The sequence below is a fragment of the Dendrobates tinctorius genome, unplaced genomic scaffold, assembly GCF_039654945.1.
Source record: "Dendrobates tinctorius isolate UK_male_01 unplaced genomic scaffold, ASM3965494v1 ptg000022l, whole genome shotgun sequence".
In the NCBI taxonomy this organism is placed as follows: domain Eukaryota; kingdom Metazoa; phylum Chordata; class Amphibia; order Anura; family Dendrobatidae; genus Dendrobates; species Dendrobates tinctorius.
Window position 1 is genome coordinate 117319642 of NW_027361690.1, and position 23075 is coordinate 117342716.

Sequence of the window (23075 nt, forward strand, 5' to 3'; positions counted from 1 at the left end):
ATTTGCTCTGTGAATTCACAGGTGTAAATCCGCTTCAGCTTTAACTCTTTCTACCAAACTTCCTTTCCTAGGATCTCATTCAGACGTCGTTTTTTTTCCCAACACACGAGAAAAATGAAGCGATAGTTTTGGTCAGACTTTGATCAGAGTGTGGTCGGAGTGTCATCTGTTTTTCTCGTGACATGGAGAATAAAAAAAACTTCTCGAACTTCGATGTGATAGTCCGTAAAAATCAGACATCCGGATGAGATCCAATTTTTTCACGGAACTATAGACTTGCATTGCCGATTTCGATCTGACGCTCGTATCAAAACGGACATGTCTCTGCCATTTTCCGTGAACCGTTCAGTCTGCGAAAAATCATGTAAATGCCCCCATAGACAGGATCTCCAGGTTGGTAGAGCTGAAGCAGCAAGGGGTTGAATAGGTTAATTTATTATTTAATTCTTCTTAGCTTGGTTTTTTTTTTAAATCATAGACTACCCCTTTAATTGTCATGTCACCATTGTGTATATCCAATCTAAAGAGAAGGTTGAGTATCTTCTTACCTTGCGTTTTGTATTATATACAGTATGTACTCATCCTAACATACAGACAGTATTATAGCCTAGAGCTGCATTCATACTTCTGCTTGTTCTTGGAAAACAGTGTACAAATTGGATGACAGACACATTTGATTGCATGATGTAGATTACTAGACAGCGTCTGGTTTGAAAATGACACTAATGAAATTGAAAACCTCCGAAAAATAAGTCTGAATAGTTTTTGGAGAATGCTGAAAGTTTTTAGCTCTGAAGCCCACAAAATTGTGAATGCTGCTATGAAATAAATGTTAATCCTAATGACCAGTATGAGATAACGAAAGCCAGGTAGCTACAAAACTAGCTCAATCAATGTATGTAAATTACATGTATAACCTGGATAATGGATGTACTTTAAAGGGAATCTGTCACCCCATTTTTGGCCTATAAGCTGCGACCACCGCCATCAGGGGCTTATCTACAGCATTCAGTAATGCTGTAGATAAGCCCCCGATGTAACCTGAAAGAGAAGAAAAACAAGTTAGATTATACTCACTGGGGGGCGGGTGCGGTGGGTGTCACGGTCCGGTCCGGCGCCTCCCATCTTCTAGAGATGACGTCCTCCTTCTTACTTCTGCCGCGGCTCAGAAGGTCAGAGAGGTCTAGTGCCTGCGCACTGCAGTACGTTACTCTGCTCTCAACAGGGCAGATAAAATACGCCTGCGCAGGAGCCGCGGCAGAAGTAGGAAGGACGTCATCTCTAGAAGATGGGAGGTGCTGGACTGGACAGCGACACCCATCGGACCAGACCGGATCCCCGGTTGAGTATAATAAAACTAATTTTTCTCCTTTTACAGGTTACATCTGGGGCTTATCTACAGAATTACAGAATTCTGTAGATAAGCCCCTGATGGCTGTGGCCGCATCTTATAGGCCAAAAATGGGGTGACAGATTCCCTTTAAAGGCAGAATAATCAAAGGCTGATGGGGGAGCACCGAAGCAGCATCTCTGGAGCACTAGAGAATTTAACAGGTTAGGACTTAGGAGTGATTATATCACATTTCTGCCCCATTGACAATTTTTTTGCCTATCCCAGACAACCCATTTAAAGGTTTGCCCACTTTTTGGTATTTCTATGTGATATTTCTACCATATACAATGAAACAGGTTCTTCTTGCTCTTGTCCTGGCACGGTGGCCATAGCCACCAAGCCATCAGATGGAGGATATTGATTTTTGATATATACTGCTACACGGTCACACTGAATATATGTAGATCTAGGGTTACAGTACTTGCCCCATGCTGTGCAGTCTTGAACAGTAGAATAGAGATCTCAATGTTCTAGAGAAATCAGATAAAATACCAATGTCTACATATTGACAGGTGAAAGCTAGGTGTTACTGCACTATTTATAGCCAGGCCACAGGTCAGGGAATTCTTGTCTATTCTACATGCAGGGTATTTCCTGATAAGACCCCTAAGGCCAGGGTCACACCACCGTTTTCTCTGCATCCGAGAAAATCTGTTCATTTATCCTAATCAAACTCTGATCAGAGTGTGATCCGATTTTCTTGGAAGTAGAGAGAAAAAAAGGTTTCTCCACCGTCTCCATTATGTCAGTCATCCAAGTACAGACAGATTTTTTTCACGGAACCATTGATATGAATGAGCAAGGGCCATCCGATTGGAGTCAAATCGTGCATGCTGCAATTTTTGTACTCGGACCACTTGGTCAGAAGAAAAATTCAGACATGTGCACGTCCCTATGGAATAACATGGGTATGAGTGCTATCTGTCAAAACCACAGACAGCACTTGTCAGATTCAAATGGTCATGTGCACGAGCCCTAAAAGGTACATATAAAGGATGACTGGTAGATGACTATATAGAGGGGGAGGATATATAATATGTTTCCTATTGTTACGGAAATGAAAGGACATGTTACATATGAGGACTATGATCTAGATGAAATGGCTTCTCATAGATTTTTCTTGAACCTGTGACTAGCTAGCTTCTCACCTAGGGCATTTATGGCATTTATGGCATATCCGTAGGCCAGCTCAGGGCTTGTCGGAATCTCATTTTCCACATATAGGTGCAGGTCCCACAGATGAATGTTCTACATTTGTTCAGGGTGGGAATACCCCATTTAACAGGTATGTTATTTGCAAAATTATGCGGAGAGACTCAAGCCTCACATTAATTTAATATGGCTATTACAAGCCTCCTATGACCCAGTTCATCAGTGAGCCACATGGCTCCACATAGTAAAATAAGGGTCCCAAGCTTAGCTTCTAGGGACGGAAGGACCTAGTGTCCGTTTTCAGTCCACGACTCTCTTTTTGCTGTAGGAATAGTTCCCCCGGAAAGGTGAAGTCTTACACAGTCTGTCTCCACCTAGTATCACAGGGACTTGACCAATCTATGCTGGGTCCCTTCTCTTTGGGGGCGCCATAGCAGCCACATAGTCTGGCTCTTTAGTACGTGTTGGCTTGATATAAAACATAGAAAGTATAAAAGTGTACAAGCCTAATTATATGAAGGTTACTTACCACTAACTGTGATTGCTTCTGTTGTGTTTTCCAATGCATGGCAAGCAGCTAAAAGAATACCTATAAAAACAAAACAAAACTCTATTAATATGAGCACGAACCATCTAATATATTCGCATTCAGACAATCTATCCCAAAACCTTTTGGACTATAGTAAGAGGTGTACAGAACCTGTTGGCACCAGTTACTTTACAACAATGACAATTATTAGTAAAAATCACATGGGGTAATTTGACCAACATCAGATTTTCTCTTTAGTCCCCCCCCAAAAAAAAAATCCCTAAAACTTGAATAAATTCAGAAAGGCATGAGTGAGAGCATCAGTGTCCCATTCTGGCCATTCTGTGACCAGTGCTGCACAAGTACCAATAAAAAGAAATAAAGCTTACAGTTTTGCCCAAAAGGTGACATTATTTACACATGAAGACATTTGCCCACATTTACTAACAGGGTTCAAAAGGAAAACAATATAACAAGTGCCCCCAACGTGTCACAATGGCGCTCACTGTGTGATACAGTTGGTCAATCTGGCATGAAATTAGACACCTGTGCAAACTTTTTATTGGCTTACTACCAGCCAGTAATACAGACCATAAAACCGGCACTGGCCAATACAAAATCTGATGCCTTTTTAGATTCTCCAAAACCACTACCCCATTTCTAGACACCATAGAAGACTGTCTAGGTGGACGCACACCTAGATAGGTTGCACACCTAGACGCTGGTCTTTTTGAGGCAAATCAGAAAGAAATTTGACTACATTCATTTGCGTTAAAAAGGAGCAACTTATGCCAAAAATTACGGCAAAATCGAATACTTACTGATGATTTCAAGACAGTTCTTCACTTTTTGCAACAAACCCTGACGTGTCCAAGATTTCAGTATCAGCGCTATAGAAATGCTGTGAACTATGTGCTGCTATCCATTGGTTACAGCTAGTAGAGTAAGCAGTGATTTCCGGGGGGCTCATAGTCATTGATAGAATATTATTTACAATGGTAGGACAGGCAGACAGCACTGAGTAATTTGCACTGCCAGCCAACCATCGCACTCTACTTGAAGCCTGAGATGCATGGGAGATGGCTCCACATAGTCTTTGGATCTGCCCTACGACCTAGTGCTGCAAGCCTTCTCTAGGGTCTTAAAGTGCATCACATTATATCGGTTTTCCTGTCTATGTCAGGATGATGTTTTTGTTTTTTCTCTTATCCTACTATCAAGTCATATTGTCTAACTTTTTGAAGGAACTCACTCTTGTTAGAAAAGTCTGATGAAGATCATATTGATGGGAGCCCCATCAGAGGGACTCTTTGTGAACTGCCTATTGACAAAAAACCCTTCTAGCAAGCAAGGATCGCCCAAATTAGACCAAATCTATCTATCTATCTACATATCTATCTATCTATCTATCTATCTATCTATCTATCATCCATCCATATATATTATCTAGTAGTCTATTAGGGAATTCTTAGTTATTGCAAGGGGAGAGATGTTCATCGGTCAAAATTCCACGTCTTTACCAGAGACGAGAGGTTACAAATAGTGTCTCTTGACTTGATGACCTGTCCTAAGCTGCATTACACAGGCAACTCAATTATTTGAACATGCTCTGCGTAGTGCTTTATTTTTCCCTGTGGAGGCGCTACCGGGAAATTAATTATTCCCTGCCATGTAGGATTACAGATGATTGGTGGGAGCCCCATCAGAGGGACTCTTTGTGAAAAGCCTATTGACAAGAAACCATTCTAGCAAGCAAGGATCACCCTAATCACACCACCCTATGGACATTCTTGGACTATTTGCACTAACAAAAGATGTCAACCAGTTATCACAACCATATTTTGACCAGCCCAGCACTTGAATTTCTATATTATTTTTAAAATAAATGAAAGAAAACAGCATAATAATAAAGTCACTGTCTTCTCACTGTCATTGTGAAGCCCATCGATTAGATTTAGCAAATAAATTGGGCTTGGCGGCAGTCAGTATGTGTGGGGGAAAATATTGCCTCTAAGAAGGTGAAAATTTCTGTAAAACTGTGATTCACGGTGTGGTCCCTCAAGTATTCTTTGCCAATAAATTGGGTTTGACAGTGGCAATATTAGCTGTTATTGCAGATAATGGCTGCCTGTTCGCGTGGTAGGTTGGCCAACAATACGTCCTACAACTGATGTATACCAAAATAATCATTTATTATTATTATAAAAGAATTTATTAGCATCTCCGGTATAGCTTCTTGTCTATTATCCTGCAGACCAAAGACAAAATCTTATTTTGGAAAACTCATTAAACATAATTATATTTCCTACTGTCTGAGTGTGGGAAGTCAGGTGAGGACAATCCCCAATTTTTTTTTTTTTTTTTTGCGTACCAACCTAAAGCTTCTAGACAATAAACGGCAACAGTTTGATCTGGAGCCAAGAAATCTATTTGGATGTTTCCCCTTAAGGAAAAGAAAATTCCCAGCTAGCAATTTAATCCCATTTTCAACACTGGATTTAACCCTTTAACCTGGTCACAGCTGGCTGCAGTTGGATCATATGCAAATTTCATGGTAGAGCATGTTTTTTTTTTCAAGTTTATTGACTAAAGGTACATTTTCCAGTTGTAATGTATTAATTCTTAAAGCTCTTGTTATATTGGAGTGAAACGGGTATTGGACCATTTGGGCTGAAGGGACAAGTGGAAAACTTTTAAACATAAATATATAATTTTTTGATGGAAAATATTCAGTATAACTTTGAATCTATTGATTTGGATCCCTACCCTCTCTGAGCTTAAGAGTCCAGTGGGTGGTCCTATTCAGTGATGGACAGCTAACTCTTTATGCTTACACAAATATGTGTCAGCCATTGATTAGGACCACCCACAAAACTATATATATGGATCTGCTCAGCTTCTATTGTTTTATAAGAAACTGCAGGAAGATTGGCTACCATTTTCTACATGACAGGTTCACTTAAAAGAAATTTCTTTATTCAAAAAATAGGTTTAAAATATGTCAAATAACGAAAAAAAAGCAGGTACTCACCCTACCCAAATTCAATCCCCAGCTCACTGCCGCTACTCAAGTTTCGGGAGTTTTGGCTGCAGTGGTGACATCATGTCAACAGTGTGTTCCAGCACTGTAGCCAATCACTAAGGTCAGTGGCTCGTTCCATCTACTTCGGCACAGATGCTGAGCTGTGCCAAGGCTGGACAGACATCTGTCTGAGATGGTTTAGTGAATCCAGATTTGAGCAGGGGGTTGGACACGATGACCCTGGAGGTGCCTTCCAACCCTAACATTCTATGGTTCTATGATTCTCAGTGAGTGGCTACAGTGGTGGTGATGCATGCTGTTGATGTGATATCACCGCTGCATCCAAAATACCGACATCAGGGCAGTGGTGGGGGGCCGGGGTGAACATGGGGAGGATGAGTATCTGCTTTGCTTACTATTTTAGGTATTCTAAGGCATTTGGGGTCCACTTTCTTGAAAGTAAAATCCCCTTTTATATATTTATTGTATTTTACTATTCAAAACAGTCACTTAATCAAATTGAGCCTTTCTCCAACCACACAATTAGATACTTATGTTATTTTCAAGGTTATAATTCAGTACAATTGTGAAGAGTTAAAAACGTTTTCCAGGCTTCAGATATTGATGACCTATAATGGATTGGTCATCAAAATCAGATGAGTTGAGGTCCAACACCTGTCACCCCCAACGATGAGTCTTACAGTCTGGATGTAAGCGTTGAACAAAGCCAAAAACAGGTAATAGGGGCTGAGATCAATATGTAATAATGACCACTACACAATGTCCTGGGTGTTGGACCCCCACCAATCTGATATTGATAACAGATCCTAAAAATTGATCATCAATATAGCAATCCTTAAATTTTTCGATTGCCTTAAACCCTACTAAAAAAATATCAAAGCGCTTTACCTAATGGACATAGAGCTTCATAGATTTTGTCTAGGAAACCTCCCTAAAGTCTTGCCAACCATCTCCTTCAAAGTGAACATGTCCTTTACTGGATGCATTTTACATTCAGGTTATTCCACGCAGCAATCATTTTTCTTCCAGTCTCCGTAGGCTAATTACACTACCACTATTCGCCAAACTAAACATGAAGAGGAGAAAGCTTCTGATTTACTTCTGCTGTATGTAACTGCTAGAGAAGTCGCTCAGGGCTTCTGGTCCTGGCCTTTGAAGTGGTTGGACCTGGCTTGTGCCAGTTTTCTAAGCAAAGCCTCGTCCTGACGGATGAGTTTTGAGTGCAAGATCTATGCAGTTAGCTGCGTACAATTCACGAACAGATGTCAGATCACATTTAGGTGTTATTATTTAACTCCTTAATAGGGAGGGAAGGATCCATCTTTTTTTAGCCATATAGCTGATGAGTGAGCTGCTTTACATGTAATGGTAAGTCATTACTTGCTCGTTAAAAGTACGGTCACTTTTAAAGCTGCAATTCTCAGAAGAACTCCATTAAATGACATAGCTTAGAAACCAGTTTTAAAGCCATGTCAGATCGTACATATTACTACATAATGGGTCCACATGAGCATTATATTCTCAGTGGCACTCACGTTCGTACTCTATCTGGGAGAGTCGATAGACCTCCATAAAGATTGATCCTGCTAAAATCTGTTGGATCCTCAGACTTTTATATAATGTGTATGGGTGGGGGGGTGCCTTAAGGGTGCTACAGGGGTTACTCCTCCAAAAGACATTTATCATCAGGGGTAGACATATCATTGGTACAACCTGGGGCCCAAGAGGTAAGAGAGCCAATTTCCACCCCAAAGCAGGTGGGATTGTGCATTATGATGAGCTATTAGAATGTAAAGGGCCCATATACTGTTCTTGCACAGGACCCTTTTTTTTCTGAGTCGGCCAGTGTTTATTACATATTCATATGATAGTTAATATTATGTCATTGCTAGGGCACTGGAACTCCCATTCGTCCCCAGGAGCCCTCGCCTCCTCCTGCTGCCTCAAACTCAAAAATATTTCCCGGATCTGCTCATTCCTCATCCACGAAACCACAAAAACACTAGTGCACGCTCTTATCATCTCCCGCCTCGACTACTGCAACCTCCTACTCTTTGGCCTCCCCTCTAGCACTCTGGCTCCAGTCCATCCTACACTCTGCTGCCCGACTAATCCACCTGTCTCCCCGCTATTCCCCAGCCTCCCCCCCATGCCAGACCCTTCACTGGCTTCCTATTGCCCAGAGGCTCCAACTCCAAACCCTAACCATGACATACAAAGCCATCCACAACCTGTCTCCTCCATACATCTGTGACATGGTCTCTAGGTACCTACCCGCACGCAACCTTCGATCATCTCAAGATCTCCTTCTCTACTCCCCCCTTATCTCTTCTTCCCACAACCGCATTCAAGACTTCTCCCGTGCTTCCCCCATACTCTGGAACTCTCTGCTGCAACACATTAGACTCTCACCATCAACGGAAACCTTCAAGAAGAACCTGAAGACCCACCTGTTCCGACAAGCCTACAGCCTGCAATGATCCTCGGTCTACTGAACCACCGCACGACCCGCTCTACCCTCTCCTACTGTATCCTCACCCATCCCTGTAGACTGTGAGCCCTCACGGCAGGGTCCCCTCTCCTTATGAACTTGTGTGTCCCTTGTCTTACACATGTTTATTATACTTGTCTATATTTCCCCTTTTCACATGTAAAGCGCCATGGAATAAATGGCGCTATATAAATGCATAATAATAATAATAATAATAATAATAATAATTTTCCCTGACCTCTGTACTGTATGAATCAGCATGGTCGCACATATGTGCTACTCTCCATTCATTATTTCTGGGACTGTCAGAGAATGCCAAGTGCTGGACTTGTCCTTATAGTCTTCCAACTTATTAGGATCCTTTAGAGAGTCTATTGTCACACCAGAATACAAGGAGATCCTCAGTTGGTCCAAATCCCTGATGCAATGGTCAACCAAGGTCTAGCAGACAACAATCCCATTCCAAACTCATTTTGGATCCAACCACTTGTCACAAGAGTCCATTTCTTATGGGTAATTATTTCTCAAATATCCTGCTAGACTATAATAATACACTCAGAAATGGACATGCTCAAATAGACTGAGAATCCAAGAAACTGCAATGCAACACTGAATGAATAGTAAACAGATTTAACATTCACTTGGTACGTCACCCAACTTTCCACACAGACTCTTCTTATCTTTGCTGCTAGCATTAATAATAATAATCTTTATTTTTATATAGCGCTAACATATTCCGCAGCGCTTTACAGCTTGCACACATTATCATCACTGTCCCCGATGGGGCTCACAATCTAAATTCCCTATCAGTATGTCTTTGGAATGTGGGAGGAAACCGGAGTACCTGGAGGAAACCCACGCAAACACGAGGAGAACATACAAACTCCTTGCAGATGTTGTCCTTGGTCGGATTTGAACCCAGGACCCATTGGCTAACCACTGAGCCACCGTGCTGCCCTAGCATTCACTTGATTTCTCCTGCACATCCCCCCTAATCTGGAACTCTCTACCACAACATATCAGGCTCTCGCCTACCATGGAAACTTTCAAAAAGAACCTGAAGACCTACCTCTTCCGACAAGCCTACAACCTGCAGTAACCACCGATCCAACATACCGCTGCAAGACCAGCTCTACTCTCGCCTACTGTATCCTCACCCATCCCTTGTAGATTGTGAGCCCTCGCGGGCAGGGTCCTCTCTCATGCTGTACCACCAATCGTGACATGTATTGTTAAGATTACGGTACTTGTTTTTATTATGTATACCCCTTCTCACACGTAAAGCGCCATGGAATAAATGGCGCTATAATAATAAATAATAAATCATCATTTTACAATTATACTGTTTTACCATAAACTGATGTCTAAGGGATCAATTTCCTAATAATAATGATATTACTCTAAAAGAAGTAACCTTATAATAACACAGATGAAGGAGACTAGATCATTTATAATTACGGCCCCATAATTGTAACCGCCTTAGGCTAGGGTCACATGATCGTATCCTTCTGTCATCCGAATGATCTGAATGAGATGAAAGTCGAAACGCGTTGATCGTACTTTTCCCACTAGTGTGTCATAGGACTGGTTGCATTATGTTGGTATTTATTTATTTGTATGGACTAAAGTTTTTTTTTAGCAACATATGCCATTCGCCGGACTTTTTCTCTTTTGGATGTTGTCCATGACTTGCATGGCCGAATGTGATCCGATAATTCAACTTGGGTATGCTGCAATTTTTTTCTTCAGACTCGCTCAGTCCGAGGGAAAAATCAGACATGTGCCCGGCCGCATAGAATAACACCGGTCTGAGTGCGATCTGGAAGTCCCCCGAAACGTCGCCGCAGGTGTGTTTCCCTCATCGCCGGTCAGTAACCCTGCTATCCAGCTCAATGTATGGAAGTGCGAGTCTGCACAAGGATCACCCACACCCAGGATCTGTCTGCAAGTTTGAAGCTTTCTCAAGCCCGTACCGTAGTCTCAAAGATTTGTTAACAGTGGTGAATATACTGCAAAGTTACAGTATTTCTATTACTTGTGCATATATATATATATATATATATATATATATATATATATAATGCATGAAATATTTTTGGATAAATTATAAAGAAAAACAACTTGTTGGGCTGTTTTCTATGGACTATAGCCAGTTGGTAGGGGCAACTGCTATGCGGCTAATATAGGAGTGGGACTTTAGTATTTCGAGCAATCCAAGTTCTTCTGAACAGTAAAATCCAGACATATTATATTTGCATTTACTAAGACCCCACTATCCTATTTTTATAAAAGTGAATATATAACTGCTGCACACAATTAATAAACTCCATCTAAATTCAATCTTATGCTGGGTTTGAACTGCACAATCTCATTAAATGGCTGCCAATCAGCTATATGCAAACCGATCACCGGTCTGTGTAAACCAGAAGACACTTTTATGCACACCGAAAAACCATGCTTTTGAGAGCAATGATTTTTAAGCCTGCTTTAAAATCATCTCATCCAATGAGCAACCATTGTGCTTGTCCGATGGGTATATGCCGGCTTATATAGACAGAACGATAGTCGATAACAAGCATTTATACGTAACGAGATGGACGTATTATTATTATTTATTTATATAGCGCCATTAATTCCATGGTGCTGTACATTAGAAGGGGGGTTGCATACAAGGTTATACCCTGCTCCCCCTTGATGACATTAGTGCTGTGTATAATGTGATGTTAATCTGAATAATGTCCTGCTTCTTGTGTACCAATTGTGTCATGTGAAGTGTAAGATGTTTGCCTCTGTAATGTATGTAGCAATGTAAGCAATGTACCGTACAGGATGTGATAGTATAGGATAAACATTATAAGTGTAAAAGACTTTGTGTATAGATACGTTTTATATTGTTAATATGAAACTATAGTCTGCCCAGCCACACGTAACTGGCAGAAACAGGGAAAGTTATGATACCGTTAATGTTTGGGAATAGCCCACAGTGCGAGGGACTGGTGCCAGGGAATGCAGATTACTTCTTGAATAGAGGCAGTGAAAATTTGGAGCACAAAAGGGTCATCCACAACTAGAAAGAGAGGAGAACTGACAGAAGAGAGAGAGTGGCCTTCCATCCTAAAGGGGCCCTTGGATAGTATGATGTGTCATGAGAAACTTTGAGAAAAAAAGGGGTTTGTTTCAGCTCACCCTTGGTTGGTTCCTTGTGAACTCGAAAAGAAGCACAGGATCGCGTCTCTGCCAGACGCTGGGGTAATCACTTGTAGAAGAAGAGATCCAACTGATTGATGAAACTGAGTTTATGAACACACGTTGTGTTCGAAATGTGTTCAGTCTCCCATTAATTCTTATGGAACTAATTTGTGGACTTCCATGCGCTGCTCGCCAAAATACAGAATCCCAATTATGGTGAAAGATTAATCATTTATTCCTAACGCGTTTCGAAGTAAGGACTATTTCTTCCTCAGGGGATGTTTGTCATCCCCTGAGGATCCAGAGCGGTGGATCCAGGGCGTCCATAGTGATATGATGTGGAGCCACTGAGCGGGTGTAGAGAAACTCGCTGACCTGTACTGTGGCGACAAGTTTGGCTATGACAAAGTAGGGCAAAACAATGTGCTATATTGGCCCTGGAGTAGAGAACAGTGGAAGGAAGCAATGTCTGTGAAAAGGTTTCTCTTTGTGAATGAAATGTGCTGAAGACTGTGTACATGACATTCCTTGTACTGTACATAACCCTTAAGTAAAGTTCCTATGTTTATCTTCTTCATTGATCTGTGGAAGTCATGGTCCTGGACAACCAATATTATAGGCTAAAGGCAGCCTGTACGGGCACAAGGCCCACACAACACCAATATCAACACCCAGCCAGGACCCACAATATTTTCCGGTAAAGTGCCCGAGCGTGACGGGACATTAGCTCAGTTGCGACTACCACTCTCGGACACTTTACACATAAAAACACTCGTTTCCCGAATATTGACCTGGTTACTACCTTTTAGTATTATCGGAGTACAATGTTATGTGTGCCATAGAAATAGGCAATGCAGCCTTTGGAGGAAGGAGGCCTAATTTTGATTAGGTTGAATCCCTTTTGTTTTTATATAGTGTAAACTTGTGCAGCCCTGCCCCTGAAGAACTGCAGTCTTTGCAAACAAAGGGGTGTGGAATTAGCATAATGCTCTTGGAAAGAGGATAAAGAAAGTAATAGACATAACACCATTCTGTCCTGGATGGAAAAAATCATCTGTAAAATGACGGGCCGAGTTTTATATTTGTTATGAGGCCCCCCTCTTCTGTGTTTGTCTGAGTTATAAAGGACAAGTATAGCATTTTCTTGGTTCCTCCTGTTAGCAGGGCAGCATGGTGGCTCAGTGGTTAGCAATGCAGCCTTGCAGTGATGGGGTCCTGGGTTTCCTCCGGGTACTCCGGTTTCCTCCCACATTCCAAAGACATACTGATATGGAATTTAGATTTTGAGCCCCATCGGGGACAGTGCCAATAATGTTTGTAAAGGATCAGCGACCAGCCCCCCCTGCCGGTTATCGTGCAGCATCGGCCTGGGCCGTTTTTCGATCGCTGGTCTCCCGCTGGCCAGCGCGCATCGCTGCGTGTGGCAGCGAGAGACCAGCGATCAGCGACGCTGGTTTCTAATGTAAACATCGGGTATCCAGGACACGCTGGTTTCTAATGTAAACATTGGGTATCTAAGAGCTGCGTGACTCCTGGATACCCGCTGTTTACCTTGTTTACCAGCGTCACTGGTCCTGATCGATGGGGGTGCTGTCTTGTGACAGCTCACCAGCGATCAGCCTAACGATGTCTCAGCGATCTCATCATGTCGGATCGTTGGTGGGATCGCTGGGACATCGTTATGTGTAACGGGGCCTTAAAGCCCTGTGGAATTAATGGCGCTATATAAATGAGTTAAATAAATAAATAAAAACCCATACAAATGGCTTAATCTTGTTTGTCTAGAGTCAAATGTTAATATTTTGATGAGTACCAAGTCAGTGGACAATGGACTCATGTATAATGGCTCTTTTATTAGTGCAGGCTACACTTTTCATGGCACCTTGCCCAGTATTTCCCACACATCCCAGGTCCAACAAGCTCTCGCCTGGCAGTCTCAAAGATGTAATTATTACTTTTATGCAAGAAAATCATCTGCAATTTTGGAAACCTGCTTAATTGCCATCCTCTCATCTGGTTTACTCTGGACTCATTCCAGCCATATCATCTCTAATATTATTTGCAGGCAATTTTCCCATTGAATTCCAGGCCATGTATTCACAAGATGAGTGACGGCAAAACAGCGGCTAATAATTTACAGGTATGAAATTCTGTCTAACAAGCTTGACAGATAACATTCCAGAGTGTCAGATCAGATGCCTTCAAAGGTAGCAATTATTTGGCAGGAATCACGTGTAGAATCATAAGATGTGCAATTAAGAAAAAAACTACAGTATATTACACTACTATAAATAATATAATATATACAATATATACTAGATGGAATGCCGTCGTCCAAATAAGAATTTGTCTGCCATTTCTGGAAATGTGAAACTTTACCACAATGGTGGTGGTGTTGGTGGATTACAATGAATTGGAATGAAAAAAACTTTGTCTTCAGGTTGTCATGGACATTAGTGTCAATAGTAAAGATCTCCTTTGGCTGTCAAGACTATGGACCTGAAGACATTAGGTCCGATGACGATATTATATTACACCATTGCCCATATAGCAGGTTCGGTCCTGTTGGGATATCAGAAATAGTACATGCATATAAAAGGGACAGTATCATAATCTGCCTTAGTTAATTGCAACATTCTTGAAATCCAGATGAGTGGTCAAAAAAGTCCATTCGTTTGGCCCTTTATGACAGCTGGTCAACTTACATCCTGTTGTCCATGGCACCTATAATGATGTCAGAACCTGCTGTCCTCAGGGTCGTATTACAGTTAAAGCACATGATATTTGCCCCAGCCATCCACCAAGTAGGGGTACTATGAGACCTTAACGACTCAACGTCAATGTCCACTCCAGTCTTTTGGATCCAACTGTTACAATCATAACTAGACTGGAAGAACCAATGGTCCAAAGGCGCAAAAGAGTCTTCACTTTGACCAAACACAATTATGTTGGCGCTCTCATTTCACACATTACAAGCTACCAGTGATATATAACAAGGGATACCCTGTAATTGATTCAAGGGACCCTTTGAAAAGTTTGCTATGGATCTAACATTTATAATTACACCAACTGTGTTCACTACTGGGTCTTCCACCCCTCAGGAAAAGAAGGTCAAGAGATGGTTACACATACATGTGCTCCCTAGCGTAAAGTTGAATGGGTGTATCCAAGTGTCAATCTCCATAAATCTCATAGACTAGTGTATGTGCAGCCACCTGTCCCATACTTAGGTGTAATAATGCCACATCTCCTTAGTTACATGGAGACCATTAGAGTTTGTCTAACCAAAGTAGAAGATAAAGTGTTTCTTGAATCTTGATTTGGACAAACTATGAACGCTATAGCCAACCAGCAATTACGGGTAGGCTGCAGTGCTCACTTGACGTCACTGCTGGGTGTTGATGCCAGCCGCACAGCATGGAATTCAGTGCAGGCTACAAGAGCTGGTCTAATAAAAGTTCTTCCAGTAATGGGCAACCCCTTTAATGCAGCCCTGCTTACATTCATACATGAAAGTATACTCATGCATGTTGTCATAACATCCAGGGTGAAAATACTGTGCAATTTTTAAAAGGATGCAAGTGGTTGCACAAAGCTGACCCATTCACATAACATAATAGTTGGCTGATATTCACAATTTTTACTATTTAGGCTATTGGTTTAAAAAGAATATGGTAGACAGTAGACTCTTGTTTGGCAAAAATGTGATTTGTCAGCTTTGATTTTTTTGGTGATTGTCAGCTCAAACTACACATATATGGAACGACTGGCTGAATAATTATTTATTATGCTTTACTTATATAGCGCTATCTCATTCCACAGCGCTTTACATTCATTATCATTGATCTCCCCATTGGGGCTTCACAATCTAAGGGTACCATTACACTTAGCAATGCACCAGCGATCCCGACAACGATATGGATCGCTGGTGCATCGCTAAGTGGTCGCTAGTGAGCTGCCACACAGGCAGATCTCACCAGCGACATCGCTGGGGACGGGGGTCGCTACTTACCTGTCTGATGCGGCGATCCTGACGTCCTCCCGCCCGTGTTCACGCGTCGCTCGTCGGCGCCACAGGAAGCGCCGCAGGAAGCGCCCGACGAGAAATGATCCAGGACCTTCTCGCGCGACCAGCGATAATCAGTGGGGGAGCCGGTCGGAGGTAAGTATCACATGTAGCGATATCGCTGCTACGTCACAAAATCAGTGACTTTACAGCGATATTGCTAGCGATATCGCAGTGTGTAACGGGGGCTTAAATTCCCTATCTGTATGTGTAACAACCCTGCTGGCGTCACTGCATGGCCTCCCATTCCCCGCACACCAACTTACTTTCTGCTTCAAGCCATGCTGTGAATTCTGTCTGTTGCCAGCCCTGAGCTCCATGCGCTATGCCTCTTGTTTTCCTGCTTGCTCTCCATGTTTCCTGACTGTGTGTATAGGGGGGTGGCGTCTGAACTCTCTGGTTCTTATACAGTCAGGGTGCACCTGGCTAATGGGTCCCTGACCAATTACCTAGAGCCCTGGACTATTTAACCCTGCCCCATCCACTGGAACATTGCCTGTGCAATGTCTAAACTCAGTTAGCTCCTTGCTGCTGAGCTAGCCAGGCCCTGTCCTATGTCTTGCCTTCTCTGAAAGCTCTTATTGCGTATTACTGTGTCTTGGTACCTTGCCTAGTACTTCTCTGTCCGCCTGCCAGAAGGCAGAATATCCTGGTCCTTGTCCCTGTGTCTCTGTCTGAACTCAGTCTTACCTCTGTCTGTCAGTCTCCTTGTCTTTGGCTTCCTTCTCTGCTGTGTCTTTCCTTGTGTCCTCTGCACTACTGCATCTCCGTCTACTCCGCACTCCTTTGGCTCCGCCTACACCACACTCCTGCGGCTCAGTTCCTAACCTGTCCCAACATACTCCGCTTCTTCCTGCCTAAACCTATACCTGCCCCTGCTGTGTGAACAGGCCCCTACTTGTTCCTTTCCGAGCCGTGTCCGCCTGCTTGCCCTGTGTCTCCAAGCCGTGCCTGCTTGCCCTGTGTCTCCAAGCCATGCCTGCCTGCCAGTGTACCAAGCCGTGCCTGCTTGCCCTGTGTCTCAGCCTGCCTGTTAGTCACACCTGTCCAAGTGACTTGTCCCGAGTGGGATCAGCAGCCACAGCCAGACACCACCCTGGAGTGGCACCCAACAACTACCTGCCGCACAAGCCTGACCTCACCATCAGAGGCTCCAGTGAAGACCGAGATAGCTGTCGTAGTCACGCCCCTTCCAGGGTAGTCTGGTTTGTGGCACAGTGGGGCCACAACCCCCTGGCTCGCGCCATTCAGCCAAGGCGCGAGCGTGACAGTATGTCTTTGAAATGTGGGAGGAAACCCACACAAACCAGTGGAAGAACATACAAACTCCTTGCAGGTGTTGTCCTTGGTGGGATTTGAACCTAGGACCCCAGCGCTGCAAGGCTAACCACTGAGCCACCGTGCTGCCAATATGGCAGATCATTACATACGCTTTGTTTGACATGATGATAGTTAGTCGGATCGCTCATACAAACGATCCGACAGATGATTGAACAAATGCATTTTGGTTGATTATAGTTTTATGTCTATGCCCAACTTTATAGCAGTAAATTAATACTTTGTCTTATGTTTGCAATATTTAAAGAGAACCTGTCAACACGATTTTGTAATGTAAAAACACGGCTGTAATGGTGCCGCAATACACAATAAATTGATACCTTTGGTCAAGAAATCTGCTTTGTTGTTCTTCTGTAATTATTATTTGAAGTTTTCTGCTAATTAGATTTAGGTGCACAGGGGCCAGACTGTGCACTTGGTCTCCTCTCTGCCTGTGATTCCCCGGCCCCTCTGCTGCTTGTGGTCTGTGAATGACAGGCCACCACTGAGATTTTAAACAGAGGAGGCCGGTCATTCACAAACTGGAGGCAGCAGAGGGGCAAGGGAATCACAGGCAAGGAGAAGACCCAGTGCACAGTCCGGCCCCTGTGCACTGAAATCTAATTAGCAGAAAGTTTCAAATGGTGATTACAGAAGAACCCCAAAGTGTATTTCTTCCTCAAAGGTATCAATTTAATCTATATTACAGCACCATTACAGCCCTAGCTTTACTGTACATTACAAAATCGTGCTGACAGGTTCTCCTTAACATGTCCACATATAGAGTGGTCTACATGGTCTATGCACCCCAGACTGCAAAAACTCCAAGGCTCTATAAATGCCATGCATACAGTAACTCCAGTGTGTCTCTGCTGGGCAGACTGACCTTTGAGTACTTGTTATGCTCAATACTAAACAGGTTACTTTGTATAGCTCCTGTGATGTCACCGTCGTGAGATGAGTTATTATAGATGTGCTGTAAGGTGTGGAGCCTGGACATGGATCGGCAGACAGCCCACTCCCACCAGTGACTCAAGCCAGATACACCTCCTTCTGCTCTCATTCCCAAAGAGGGGAGTAGTCACTAAACATTGTCTTCCTCACCGCCTCCCAGCCACGTGCTTCCAGGACAGAGAAACCTGTGAGAAACTGCCCTTCTGCTATTACAGGAATGCAGAAGGATAGGTGAGACATTCTCATCCAGCTCAGCAGGAGGAATGAGCTGACAGCCTCTAATTGCTGCAATTGTTTGTGCAATGTATATATAGCCAGAGAGAGACAAGCAGCTGAAAAAGAACATAATTTAACCCAAGAAAAAGATTACTGCAAAATATAAGTACAGTGGGGAAAATAAATATTTCATACACTGCCGATTTTGCAAGTTGTCCCACGTTCAAAGAATGGAGAGGTCTGTAATTTTTATCATAGGTACACTCAACTGTGAGAGACAGAATCTAAAAATAAAAATCAGAAAATCACATTGTATGATTTTTACATAATTAATTTGCATTTTATTGTATGAAATAAGTATTTGATACAATAGAAAAACAGAACTTAATATTTGGTACAGAAACCTTTGTCTGCAATTACAGAGGTCAGACATTATCTGTAGTTCTTTACCAAGTTTGCACGCACTGCAGCAGGGATTTTGGCCCACTCCGTCATACAGATCTTCTCCAGATCTTTCAGGTTTCGGGGTTGTCGCTGGGCAACATTGAGTTTCAGCTCCCTCCAAAGATTTTTTATTGGGTTCAGGTCTGGAGACTGGCTAGCCAACTCCAGGACCTTGAAATGCTTCTTACGGAGCCACTCCTTAGTTGCCCTGGCTTTTGTTTTGGGTCATTGTCACGCTGGAAGACCCAGCCATGAGCCATCTTCATTGCTCTTACTGAGGGAATGAGGTTGTTGGCCAAAATCTTGTGATACATGACCCCATCCATTCTACTGTCAATACAGTGGAGTGGTCTTGTCTCCTTTGCAGAAAAGCACCCCCAAAGTATCATGTTTCCCCCCACCATGCTTCACGGTTGGGACGGTGTTCTTGGGGTTGTACTCATCTTTCTTCTTTCTCCAAGCACAGCGAGTGTTGATACCAAAAAGTTCTATTTTAGCCTCATCTGACCACATGGCCTTCTCTCACACCTCCTCTGGATTAGTGAATGAGTGCAGAGTAGGAGGGCTTCTTAAAAAAAAACAAAAAAACCTAACAGGTCTGTGAGAGCCAAAATTCTTGCTGGTTGGTGTAGGTGGTCAAATACATATTTCATGCAATAAAATGCAATTTAATTATGTAAAACTGTGGTTTTCTTTTAAGGATTCTGTCTCTCACAGTTGAAGTGTACCTACAATAAAAAATACAAACTTCTCTATTCTTTGTAGGTGGGAAAACTTGCAAAATAGGGAGTGTACCAAATACTTATTTTCCCCACTGTAATTATCTATTTGGCTTTTATTCATTTAAAGAGGTCTTGTCTGGGACTTTAACACTAATAATGACCTATAGTTAGGATGGTCATCAATGTCTGATTGGTGGGGTTGCAACATCCTGTACCCTCGGCGATCAGCTTTTCCCTTTGTCGGCTTTGGCCGGAACTGCTCAGTGGTAGAGGTGCACAGCTCTGTCGACGGAATATTGCACATCCACCCCATTAATGCTAAAGTCCCGGACAACCCCTTTAAGTCAGTCATTGGGAAGATTGTGCGATTGTAGTGACCAGCAGATTCTCAGGATGCAGTGACGAGACACGAGACAGGGTATAACTTGTATAATCAACTTTTATAAATTGGAGCCCCTAGGGCTATGCTGAACAGGCAGAAAGGGGTAAACACAAATCTGTCCTCGCAGGGACTCAATAAAATAAACAATACTTTTTTAAGGAAACTGGGAGTACCCTGGCTAGTCCGGGTGTAGAAAGCCGGAACGTGGCCAAACTATAGCACTTATGGCTATAGTCCACTTATCCTTCCTTGCGTCACTCGGGATCGCTTAGAGATCGTTGATGCGGCTGTCTTGACGCCTCGATATCCCGGGAAGATTTGGGTTCGACAGGCCCTGAAGAAACTATGCCGGTGGGGCACAACAGGCCCTGAAGAAACGATGGCGGTGGGGTGCAACAGGCCCTGAAGAAACGATGCCAGTGGGGTGCAACAGGCCCTGAAGGAATGATGCCAGTGGGGCGCAGCAGGCCCTGAAGGAACGATGTCGGTGGGGCGCAACAGGCCCTGAAGAAACGATGCCGGTGGGGCGCAACAGGCCCTGAAGAAACGATGTCAGTGGGGCGCGGTAATGACACAGTTCCCCAAATGACCAGTAGCTATCCTCTGATAAGGGTCCCTCCACAGCTGGGAAATGGGCCTCTAATGTTGCCTAGGACGAGGTGGTGTCCCCTGAGGCCGGTGATCACAGGGTCGCCGCGGTGGGAGAAGGCCCGGGGGGGCAGTGTCCAGGCCTCTGTGGCCGTTTTATGTGTAGTCACAGCTGCGACCTGAGGTAAGGGATCTGTCTCTCAAAGGCGGGGGGCGGCGGGCGTGTCTCTCTGCGAACAGGGGCGGGAAGTGGCCTCCGGTAAAAGTCTCTCACGTCTCCCTTGTCGGTCAGTGCGCAGTATCCTCCTCACAGGCTCCTATCGGTGTCCCTCTAAGTCACCCGGCTTCCTGCCTCCTGTCATACTCTCTCCCAACTGCCACTTCAGCGCGCCCCTGCTTCTTTTATCCTTGCCCCGCCCCTGTTTCCCTGACAACTTCAGTCAAGTCTCTCCCTTCACTGTCCTCCCAGTATCGTTCCCTCAGGAACCCTGATGGCGGTCCCCTGGTACCTGCCCGGTCACTGTCTGGAAGTCCATCCCGACAACGATACGACCTGGTAAGGATCGCTGGTACGTCGCTAGTAAGCTGTCAAACAGAACAGATAGATCCACTCAATGACGCAGCAATGATCCGGCGATCCATATAACGACCTCGGCGGTCGTTGGGACCTTGTCACACAGCAGCTATTCTGATGACTCACACCTGCGTCCCTGAGTTCTGAGTCGCCAACGAGGTCGCTCGTCGGCGTCAAACACAGCGATGCATGCTGGCTAGCGGGACACCAGCGATCAAAAAATGGCCCAGGACATTCCAGCACAATCAGAGAGATCGCAGCGGGGGACTGGTCGCCGCTATGTGTCTCATGTAGCAAGATCACTGGAGAGGTCGCTGTGAGTCACAAAATCTCTGACATTTCTGCGACCTTGCTAAAGATCTTGCTATGTGAGACGGGGCCTTAAGAATACATGCCAATATGAGTGTTCAAGCATATAGGGAAACTGAAGCAATAGATGTTGGGCGAACAAGCTTTTTTAGCTGTGAGATATTGTATCTACAGTTGTGGCCAAGCTTATTGACACCCCTGCAATTCTGTCAGATAATACTCAGTTTCTTCCTGAAAATGATTGCAAACACAAATTCTTTGTTATTATTATCTTCATTTAATTTGTCTTAAATGAAAAAACACAAAAAGAATTGTCCTAAAGCCAAATTGGATATAATTCCACACCAAACATAAAAAAGAGGGTGGACAAAAGTATTGGCACTGTTCGAAAAATCATGTGATGCTTCTCTAATTTGTGTAATTAACAGCACCTGTAACTTACCTGTGGCACCTAACAGGTGTTGGCAATAACTAAATCACACTTGCAGCCAGTTGACATGGATTAAAGTTGACTCAACCTCTGTCCTGTGTCCTTGTGTGTACCACATTGAGCATGGAGAAAAGAAAGAAGACCAAAGAACTGTCTGAGGATTGAGAAACCAAATTGTGAGGAAACATGAGCAATCTCAAGGCTATAAGTCCATCTCCAAAGACCTGAATGTTCCTGTGTCTACCGTGCGCAGTGTCATCAAGAAGTTTAAAGCCCATGGCACTATGGCTAACCTCCCTAGATGTGGACGGAAAAGAAAAAGTGACAAGAGATTTCAATGCAAGATTGTGCGGATGTTGGATAAAGAACCTCGACTAACATCCAAACAAGTTCAAGCTGCCCTGCAGTCCGAGGGTACAACAGTGTCAACTTGTACTATCCAGCGGCATCTGAATGAAAAGGGACTGTATGGTAGGAGACCCAGGAAGACCCCACTTCTTACCCCGAGACATAAAAAAGCCAGGCTGGAGCCAAAACTTACCTGAAAAAGCCTAAAACATTTTGGAAGAATGTTCTCTGGTCAGATGAGACAAAAGTAGAGCTTTTTGGGCAAAGGCATCAACATAGAGTTTACAGGAGAGAAAAAGGCATTCAAAGAAAAAAACGTGGTCCCTACAGTCAAACATGGCGGAGGTTCCCTGATGTTTTGGGGTTGCTTTGCTGCCTCTGGCACTGGACTGCTTGACCGTGTGCATGGCAATATGAAGTCAGAAGACTACCAACAAATTTTGCAGCATAATGTAGGGCCCAGTGTGAGAAAGCTGGGTCTCCCTCAGAGGTCATGGGTCTTCCAGCAGGACAATGACCCAAAACACACTTCAAAAAGCACTAGAAAATGGTTTGAGAGGCACTGGAGACTTCTAAGGTGGCCAGCAATGAGTCCAGACCTGAATCCCATAGAACACCTGTGGAGAGATCTAAAAATGGCAGTTTGGAGATGGCACCCTTCAAATATCAGGGACCTGGAGCAGTTTGCCAAAGAAGAATGGTCTAAAATTCCAGCAGAGCATTGTAAGAAACTCATTGATGGTTACCGGAAGCGGTTGGTCGCAGCTATTTTGGCTAAAGGTTGTGCAACCAAGTATTAGGCTGAGGGTGCCAATACTTTTGTCTGACCCACTTTTGGAGTTTTGTGTGAAATGATCAATGTTTTGCTTTTTGCTTCATTCTGTTTTGTGTTTTTTCATTTAAGACAAATTAAATGAAGATAATAATA

The 23075-nt window shown here is 43.5% G+C and overlaps 1 protein-coding gene across 1 annotated transcript in view; it reads right to left on the bottom strand.

Moving 5' to 3' along the window:
- The window catches only part of TGFA (transforming growth factor alpha), a 71031-nt gene that overhangs the window by 36223 nt on the left and 11733 nt on the right, over window positions 1-23075 (bottom strand). The window contains exon 2 of the mRNA XM_073569092.1: window positions 3075-3134. Within this exon, the coding sequence (XP_073425193.1) occupies window positions 3075-3134 (60 nt within the window). The remainder of the gene's footprint in view (window positions 1-3074; window positions 3135-23075) is intronic.